This window comes from Pleurodeles waltl, chromosome 1_1, assembly GCF_031143425.1.
Source record: "Pleurodeles waltl isolate 20211129_DDA chromosome 1_1, aPleWal1.hap1.20221129, whole genome shotgun sequence".
Lineage (NCBI taxonomy): Eukaryota > Metazoa > Chordata > Amphibia > Caudata > Salamandridae > Pleurodeles > Pleurodeles waltl.
This window is the reverse complement of record NC_090436.1, coordinates 110,780,115-110,790,588: the sequence shown is the minus strand read 5'-3', so window position 1 is coordinate 110,790,588 and position 10,474 is coordinate 110,780,115. Positions and strand designations below refer to the sequence as shown.

Sequence of the window (10,474 nt, the reverse complement as noted above, 5' to 3'; positions counted from 1 at the left end):
TGAACCGTGTGCCCACTGCCACTGACCCCACGTCCCTGATCGTCCTGGGTTTGTGGGGTTGCCTGGGGTCCCAGTAGTGGTGGACACACTGCTGATTGACGTGTCCTGGGGACAGTGGCATGGGCCCGCTGGGTGGGTGCTGTGGTGGTGTTTCCTGAGGGGGGAGGCTCTGTGGTGGTATGGGACTGTGGCAGTGTAACTGACTGTCTGGAGGTCCCTGATGGGCCAGGTTGGTCATCCTGATCCAGGCGTGCAGAGCTGCTGTCATCACTGTGGGCCTCTTCTGGGGGAAGGGGGGTACTGGATGTTGCTGGCACCTCCTCTTCGGTGACGTTGAGTAGGTGCCCTGTTGGGATTCAAATGCACGTGTGCCATCTTGTGTATGGGTGTGTTTCCCTGTATGATTGTGATTTCCCTGTCAGCTTTGCCTTGTGTGCCTGATGATCTTGTGGGCTGGGTGATTCTCTCTACTGGGCATGATGTGGAGATGGGTGTCCATGCAGGTCTGTGATGGGGGTCCATGGATTGTTGTGGCATGCAGGGCTTGGTACTGGGATGGGTGGGTTGTGATAGTGGGGTATGTGTGAGGTGGTGGAGTGATGGGAATGAGGGTGAGGGTGGGGGTATGTGATGGCATGCAGGTGGGGGTGATAGTAGTAAAGAGTTGACTTACCAGAGTCCAGTCGTCCTGCTACTCCTGCGAGGCCCTCAGGATACATGATCGCCAAGACTTGCTCCTCCCATGTTGTTAGTTGCGGGAGAGGAGGTGGGGGTCCTGGTGTCTTGCAACCACGGAACGTACCTTCCCCCGTAGGTCATTTCACCTCTTCCTGATGTCATCCCTTGTTCTGGGGTGCTGTCCCACAGCGTTGACCCTGTCCACGATTCTCTGCCATAGCTCCATCTTCCTAGCAATGGACGTCTGCTGCACCTGTGATCCGAATAGCTGTGGCTCTACCCTGATGATTTCCTCCACCATGACCCTTAGCTCCTCCTCAGAGAACCTGGGGTGTCTTTGGGGTGCCATGGATGTGGTGTGAGTGGTATGTGTGAGGGTGTGTGGGGTGATGTGTTGTAAGGTGTGTGGATGGTGTATGGGTGATGATGTTTTGCGCCTCTGATTGAGTGGGTGCTCCTGGCTTGTCTCTCTCTGCTTGCTATCTTTTTTTCGCTGTAAGGGGTTGTGGGTAATGTGGGTGTGTGTTTTAAATTGGATTGTGTGTGTATGTGTCAGGTGTGTGTAGTTTGAATTGTCCAATAGGTGTAGTTTTGTAAGTGTGTGTGTATTTTGAGCACAGCGGTGTGTACCGCCAATGGTTTACCACGGTTGAAAGACCGTCACGGTGATTCGTGGGTCGTGATACTGTGGGCGTATTCCTGTTGGCATAACGGTGTGGGTTTTGCTATCGCCAGTTTATCACTGACCTTTGGTCTGGCGGACTTGTGTGGGTGTCTGTATAGTGGCGGATTTCTTAGTGTGGGTATTAATCCCTGTAGTGGAATACCGCCGCGGTCACGGTATGTTGGCGGCCGTCAGCACGGCGGTAGGTGGCATTTACTGCCGTGGTTGTAATGAGGCCCACAGTGTGATCTCCACATGACCAAATCACATTCCGATATGAAAGTAAAAACACCAGGCTTGATTACTTTGTCTAAGGAGTTTTACTGCAAATTAGTGGTGGATCTTACAGCATGTGACAAAAGAGCAGATACGATCTGGGAAATACAGTCTATATTTGTTTCTTTGATGATGGAAGTGGGCATACTTTGGGGGCTGGTGGGGTGGCGAGCAGAAGTGGTAGACATAATAGAATCAGACTTCTGGTGTACTATTTTTCTGCAAATAAAAAATAACTTTGAGGTAAGTTTTGGCACAAAGCTTCTTTCAAAAAAATAGGCCCATTATTGAAACTCTGGGTTGGAGGAAATCATTTTAGACTGGTTTTCTCAGGGGTATTCATCCATCACAGGCAGGTTTCTTCTTAAAAAAAACCCTATACCGAGCAGCTCTCAAGAGTGCAATGTCTTGTATAGATGGAGATAAGTATTCCTGCCAGCTTGCCTGAGAACTGCAGCGACTTCTCCATGTTTGGTTCTGAATCTCTGGTATCAGGACTCTTCTACAGGCATAGCGGTGCTAGACCTCGGCTGAATCCAAAGGACAAAAAGGTATGTTAGGATGACAGTCCTTAACATGGCTTTGAAAATCTATTCTCTCATTTACCTCTGTTTTCCGGACAGCCATATGCTTTTCCTCTAGTGAGCGTGACAATCATGCTAACCCACTGGAAGTGCTCCAAATAATGTTTGTTTGGTGTTTAGACAGAATATTGGAAACAGATATATTGTGGGAATAATTATTATGCCAAGAATATAGAGAACAAAAATATTGTGGAGGTTAAGTTTCTATAGGTAAACACATTTTACCATATATATCACATATATATGTACTTTGACTATATTCACTTAAAAAAACAAAGATTACATGGGTGTTCTGGTTAGGCTCACATTTTAAACGTACAAAACCACAGAAATGCACCAGTTATAGTTAGAGTTATCTAAACTAACTATAACTTGTGTCCTATGGTAACTATAACTCGCACCCCTGCCATGCACATTTTTATCGTCAAACTTTTACTGCAAATATTACACTGATATTATCAATTATGTTATCAAAGATGCCACGAGTGTCTTAATTTGTGGGGTAATTAGCAGTGCATGGCGAGGGCACAAGTAATAGTTACCTCAGGACACAAGTTATAGTTACCTGAGGTAACTAACTATAACTGGTGAATTTCTAAGGCTTTGTACATTTAAAATGTGAGTCTAACTATAATGTCCCTGTAAGCTTTGTTTTTTTAAGTGAATTTCTATGTTTTTAACATTTTATTTCCTGACTATAATGTCCCTGTAACCTTTGTTTTTTTCCAGTAAATTTCTGTTTTTTTTAACGTACTGTCATTTTCATTGCTATATGTTAATCCAATCAGGGACATGGGAGGGAAATGACCAGGGACAACCGTGGACTAGAACCCTCTACACTCAGTGAGAAGGTCTGTGACCTTCACACTTGAGCTATTATTTTTTTTTTATATATAATTTTTTTAGCTCAATGGGCTATTTAGGATTGCGGGGGACCATCAAGGCCTCTCCCATTGTCCCTGATGATTTTTTACATTTATTTTATTATATGCCCTTTACGGGCTATCTGGGACCGCAGGGGAAGCCTCAAGGCCTCCCCCGCAGTCCCACTGCTCAAGCAACCAGGAAGGTGCTTTAAGTAGCAGCTCTGCGGTTGCTGAAGTAAAGCTTTCATCAGTGTTCCCTGCAAGCATATCTGCGTGCAAGGAACAGAGATGAAAACTCTGCTTGTTGACAGCAGGACCTGTTTGACAGGTCCTGTTGTCAGAAAGTGGAGTGTTTGCTGTGACTTGTCTGCAGCTGTCAAAGCCCTGGGGAGGTGGTAGTCCCCAGGTCTGCGGGAGGGTGTGTGTGCTGCCCCTTCCACACATGAGATCAATGCCCCCGGGGAGGTGGTGGGTGGTTCCTGGGGTTGCAGGGGGGGCACGTGGCCCTGGTATTAACTTTGATTAATACCCCAGGTAGATGGCGATCCTCGGGGCAGCTGAAGGACAGGCGGCCCGCCACACTTAAATAATGCGCCTAGGACTTGGCCCACCCCGGGGCTTCAAAATGACAAAGCACGGAAGACCGCACTTCATTATTTGTTTTTTGGGCCATGGGTTCGCAACCCTGGCACTGACCACAGCAAAAAAAAAAAATCAATGCTTTTCAACCCTGTCGGGCCCCACTACCTGAGCTAAGGGGTCAGGGTGATTTTACCCGGGCCCCTTTTCTTTATTTTTAACCTTTTTGTGCGACTCGGCTGAAGCAGAGTTCCAACATGGCTGACAACACTTCCTTTTTGCAGTGTTGTCAGCCAATCAGATCTCAGCACAAGATCGGGAGCGTTTGCGAATCCTTTGTATATGTATGTATGTATGGTTAGTGTAATTCCCTCCAGTGGTTTTGGCGCTATTGCTGTTCAAAATCCTAATGGAAAAATGAATGGGGAAAACGTGTTTTAGGACCGCCCCCTCATTTTTTCTCACCCCCAGCTTGATGGATCGCCCCGAAGCTTTCTAGACAGCAGCCAAAATGAACGTCATATTTTCTTGGAAACATTTATGAAGATTCATCTTACGGCATCAAAGTTATTAGCAAAACAAAAAACGCTCTTTCTATAGAAACGTGGTCCTAACTGTAACTACTTAGTGGTGACTGGCACTAGGTAAAATATCTTCAAGTTATGTAGAGGTGGAGGTAAAAATAATAAATCTATGCCTACGAATTTGCACCTTCTCGATATTTTGGGGATGATATTCAGTCCACACAATATTTTTGTTTCCGATATTCTGCAGGTGATCTGTTTGTTTTGTTGAGATCAGAAGGGTGCTTTGATGTCATGCAGCTACCCAAAGGATTCACCATTATCCCTGAGAATGGCAACCACACTCTCAAACCAGGCTATAATGAACTGATGGTGATGGAAGTGTGCTTCTAGAGCAGGAACACAGCTCTTTTTATCTGTAACTCATTTGGGAAAACTGCATACTAGCTCTACTCAATACAGTGCCCATCCAGACCTAATAATGAGTGCTGTTTATGTCCATTGTGTTTTGGACATGGATGTAAGCTGTCTGTTGTTTATATGTAGGATTAAGTTGCACAGATGCACAGATTGGTTGATTTCTCAGTGTCAAGCTGGTAAGGTCAAACAAAACAAGCCTGCACTGTCCCTGGAACCATCTGTAAAACCACTTTAACAGGTTTGTGGGAAACGTATCTAGATCACAGTTTTATTTCAGTGTAGGTTTCCTTGTCTGTGAAAGTTCACTCATCCTTAATTTCCTGTGCTCTGGCCGTTTTCAGAGTCTGTAACAGGGGACACGGGGAAAGCAGGGGCTACTCAGAATCAACTATGGGGCCTGGGGTCATGTGCCTTTCATGTCCTGAGGCCTGTCCTACTATGTTTCTGCAAGCTGGACCAAGTACACAGCATTTAACTCTCAGCGGTAGCGATGGTGACCAGTCACAGGCTTCTCTACGAGGTTAGTGTTGGGGTACAACAATCTCAAAACTCATCAAACGCCCAATAGTGGAATAACTTGAATGTGAAATTCAATGCTTAAGTTTTTAAAAGAGAAGCACTTTAATACACTTTAAAACAGAATATTACATACTAAAAAAACAAGAGAAGTAGTGCACATCTCTCCTAAAGCACAGTTGTGCACTCTGTCTCTAAGTCTTATGTTTTTCACCAATGACAGTCTCTGCATTAGGCCTCGGTCAGACCTTGATGTATTTCAGTCTGTCCTCCTCCATGTACGGGGAAGACACAAAGAGAGCAGGTGTGTGGGCCTTCTGCTGTAATCCCCACAGTAGATGTGACGCTGCACAGCCAATCTGGATGTGGTGCATGCAGGAGTATGGCTGCCTTTGGAAAAGCAGCCCTCTTCCGAGTCGAGTCAGGGGTAGAACTGAGCAGACCTCCAAGGAGTTGAGGCGGCAAAAGTAGCAACTATGTATTTAGCTATGTAAAAGATTTCAAAGAAACACTGCCAATTTATATTTGTAATTCGGCTATACTATCTTGCCTTCATCTATACAAGTTCTCTTTCTGTCACCTAAATTAAACAGTTCTGACGAACCCAGTTCTGGAATTTTATCTAACCATATGAATGATAGCACGTTATTCACTCAATCCACAATCACAACTTTAAGAGCAATGAACTCCATAAACATACACCATTGCTGTGGTACCAAAGAGCACGGAACACCAACACACTGTTTTAAACTAGAATTTATTTTGATGTCATTACTAAGATAACCATTTGAAAAGGCTCTCTACAGCTGTGGTTTTAAATTTACAGCTGCCAATTCTGGTTATGATCTGTGTTAGTGTAAGTTATCCATTAGCAGCGCAGTTGAGCTGATTTCATCGCACATTATTGTTTGCAATCTTTTTCGCTGGCTGATTATGATCTAGGGCTTTATATAAATATTCTTACTCGGTCATTTACAAGTGCACAATACATTCCCGCATTTACTAAATTGATATTTTAACCAAATATTCAAAGTAACTATTTTAATTTGCAGAGCCACCAAAGGACTTCTTACAGCTTTGGAAATAGTAATTTTGCTTCAACTTGTATGGATACAGTTTGTGCCATGTAAATGGCCTTTAGTGTAAATAAAAATAATCGGGCATATTTAGCAAGACAATGTGGCACTGAAAGGTCAAACAGCCCCATCTTAAATTGTCTTACTTTGTGAATATGTCACACTTAAGCCTAGCACGACAAAGATAGGCGCATAAATGCTTTAAGGCGCATAAAGAGTTATTCACATCCACCACTGAAATAAGACATAACCACTCACAGAAAAAAAGTGAATGGAGTGCATGGCATTGAAGTATGAGATCTTCGTAGCATGTTATGATGCTGGCAGATTTTCTTACTGTCTGGGCCCACATAGGTAGTTTTGATGCCAAATACCTACTTTGGTTTCAAATAGCCAAAGTCTGTTTGGGCAATAGAAGTAGAGTTTTTCTGAAAAAGAAACGATTTGTGCCATGCACAGGTTCCAATAATATACTCCATATTTTCAACATAGCACGTACGCATTACTAGAGGAAGCTATATGAGAAACCAAGCAGCAGATGCATGAGACTCAGGAATTTATTTGTAAAACTTGCATTGAGTACACACACACAAGTGCACAAATTGTGGGTCCTACTTTCAAATTATTTTACCCACACTGTACAATAGGGCTTGTTTTAGAATGTCTTTTGGTTGAGACCTTGTTTAAGAATCTAGTGCAATATAATCAGAACATTTTCTGTATACTTTAATGACTTCCTCCTGGAAATGTGTTTGTGCAAAAGGTGACCTTTTAAATGCAATGCTTGGAAGGTTGCTAAAACATTCCAAATGATGCTGCCAGTAGAAATGAGTCGAGATATCTGTTGGTGCCTAGTATGTTGTCCCAAACTATTAAACATTCATTCGGGAGTTGACATTAACATGCACGCTTTTTCTTTGCAATACTATGGGCCTGATTTAGACTTGGCGGACGGTTTACTCTGTAAGCAATAATGGGATCATAATACAGTGGACGGGATGTCTGTCACATTTGTGATGGAGTATTCCTCTCCACCAAACTGTAAATCAGGCCCAATGAGTTATTTCTTGTGGAATTCTTGGAGACACACCGACTATCGTACGAGATCTTATATGTGTTCTGCACTGTCGAGATTAAAGTACAGTGGGTCAGAACAACAGAAAACAAAAGAAGACACAAGAGCTCCAAGTGCTATGGGGTAGTAAAATCTAATCTCATACATCAGAATTACTCCCCTCATCTGGACAATTTCCTCAGCAAATTGAATTTACCCATTTGCCTTCACAACAAATTTCAATATTTGAAAGTGACTTTGCAGAACAAGACACTTCAATTGAACCTATCCCAGAGTTCCACTGAAGCGACATAACACACTTCGTTAAAGATAACGAATATATTCCATTCTCCTGCCCAAGATGGCTCTTCCTGATGACGCAAGAACCATGTGTCTTTCTGAAATCGGCGCCTTGCTCTGGGGCTCCTCTTCATGGTCCATTTACGAGCGATGAAAATGAAGTTCAAGCATTTATCTTCGCCAATACTATGGAAAGAAAATCAAGTACACTGTCATATCTGTGTGAATGCATACTTGAACGATTGTAATTGTAACAGACAGATCAAAACTGTGATCTCAAATGTGTTTAGTAAACAGTGCATGTTTAATGTGAAAGAAAGGGTCACATTGAATGGCAATCAAAAGAATAACTGAACCAACACACCCAACGCTGCACTAAGCAAGCATGCAGGTTGAACTTGGCCAAAAGGTTTTGAAAATAAAAGTTAGATAATAAATTACAAGGAACATTTTTTTCAACTATATTGGCTACAACACATAGGGGGTGATTCTGATTCTGGCGGGTGGCGGAGGCCGCCCGCCAGAATTCCGCCCCCATTATACCGCTCCGCGGTCAGAAGACCGCGGAGGGTATTATGAGTTTTTCCCTGGGCTGGCGGGCGGTCTCCAAAAGACCGCCCGCCAGCCCAGGGAAAAACTCCCTTCCCACGAGGATGCCGGCTCGTAATCGAGCCGGCGGAGTGGGAAGGTGCGACGGGTGCAGTGGCACCCGTCGCGTATTTCAGTGTCTGCAAGGCAGACACTGAAATACTTTGCGGGGCCCTCTTACGGGGGCCCCTGCCGTGCCCATGCCATTGGCATGGGCACGGCAGGGGCCCCCAGGGGCCCCGCGACCCCCCCTACCGCCATCCTGTTCATGGCGGCTTTCCCGCCATGAACAGGATGGCGGTAGGGGGGGTCAGAATCCTCATGGCTGCGGAGCGCGCTCCGCAGCCATGGAGGATTCAAACGAGCAGCGGAAAGTCAGCGGGAGACCGCTGACTTTCCGCTTCTGACCGCGGCTGAACCGCCGCGGTCAGAATGCTCGTTGGAGCACCGCCAGCCTGTTGGCGGTGCTCCCGTGGTCGGTGGCCCTGGCGGCCACCGGCCGCCAGGGTCAGAATGACCCCCATAGGCTGCCTTACTTGTTCTTGGAAAGTCCACAACAGTTGTTCCACCCTGCCTTGTTAGGTCTGGCCAAATCTTTAGACACTAATCTTCGTTAAAATATACACAAAGTAGGCTTCAGGAAGCAAACCCCTCTCACACCATGCTATTGGCTCTTTGGTTTACCAGTTGTTTGGTGACCCATACTGCCTCCCCTGGTGTGAGCCCAATGCAATGCATGCTTACCACACTCTGCATTGCAACAAAATGCTTACTTGAAACTTGATCGAGATAACTATGTAAATTACAAGTTTTCTTTCAAGTATGTTCTTGTTCATGCAAAATGGTATCTCAAAAGAGGTTTCTTCTGCGAAAAAAAATAAACAAACGAAATATAAATATTTCATTTAAAAATATGCTTAACAACTATTGTTGATCTTACTTTAAGTAAACCTATGTTTATTATTTTGATGTTTTGCTTTTATTGTTGAAATCACCTTCCTAAAATGTTGACTGTTGCTTGTCCTAAATGTATAGGCATTTTGGCATGGATAACTTTATATATTTTTTTTATTACATTATTGTTTAATTGTTATATTCATATCAAAGCCATGACAAGCCTTAGGCAGATCCTTGAGTACTCATTAATTTGCGACCAATATTCTTATTACCATTCATGTCCAAAGTGCAGAGAAGAGTGTCAGCAACCAGCTTTTGCTATTTATTATCAAGGATAACAATAGATAGTTTTCAGTCACGATTTGCAGCCTATCATGGCACGAAAGTGGCTGTAATAATTTTCCTGCAACCGTCCGCGGCCTTTGACACTGACTCTCACACTATATTAAATTCTCTGCTCAGTGAGAAAGGAGCGACAGATTTAGTCCCGGACAGGCTAAAATAACATCTTCAGAGCCCTGGCCTGCCAGTCTAGATGCCTTGAAAAACATCTATAAATTCCTACTTGGAGAGTGAAGTCCTTCAGAGTTCCATCTTAAATGCAATCTTATTTGAAATGTATGTGGCATCATTGGCTCATCTCATTATATCTTTCAGCTTGCATGTGATGAGCTGGAGGACGACACAGTATCAGAATGGGTGACAAAACCCTGTTGGCACGAACTAACTTTAATAACTGCATGTCATTAACAGCTGGACAATAGAAAGGGAACTGCCTTACACAAAATGTAATCAAGACAGAAGTATTTATTTGGGGACGCTACCCCTTGATATGGATGCAAATGTTTGGGACACTCACCCTCAATATGGCCTGCTTCTTTAGAACACGACAAATAATGTCTGTCCATAATTCCATGTTCATCTTCAATAGTAAATTGGACTGCTCAGCACAAACAGCTATACTATGTTCTTCATTCCTGATAGACTTCTAACCGCAGATTCCTCACCTTATGAATTTCCCTAGGCACCAGACTGGATACGTAGACTTTCTGACAGCAATTCCCTCATGAGATGATAGGTGGCACTATGTTTAATACGTCTCGACCTGGATGTGGTATCAGGGCCCTGATATCTGTACCAACTCCATGCGCTAATGTCTGTTCCTTTCTTTCCGCGCCCTCCGATGCAGATACAAAGCTCCTCAAATTCTGTCATTTCTAACAGAATTTTTCATCAAAACTTATCAGTGTGCAGACATGCCTCCCTCTAAAGCTACAGGTCTGTCTGTGGTGTCTTGGATCTAAACATGAATCTGCGTCATGCGGGTGATGCGCATAGATGAACTGCAAGGCCATCTGCAAAGCTAAACTTACTGTCACCAAACTCCGCAAGTCATAAAAGAAACGGTCCCAGTCAAAACTGAGGGTGAGGATGTGCTATAGCTCCCAAAAT

General features: G+C 44.0%; 1 protein-coding gene across 1 annotated transcript in view; it reads right to left on the bottom strand.

Moving 5' to 3' along the window:
- Positions 1-5,845: 5,845 nt before the first annotated feature.
- Positions 5,846-10,474, bottom strand: part of PIK3C3 (phosphatidylinositol 3-kinase catalytic subunit type 3) — a 699,052-nt gene continuing 694,423 nt past the window's right edge. The window contains exon 25 of the mRNA XM_069218786.1: positions 5,846-7,723. Coding sequence (XP_069074887.1) covers positions 7,709-7,723 — 15 coding nt within the window. The 3' untranslated portion in view covers positions 5,846-7,708. The remainder of the gene's footprint in view (positions 7,724-10,474) is intronic.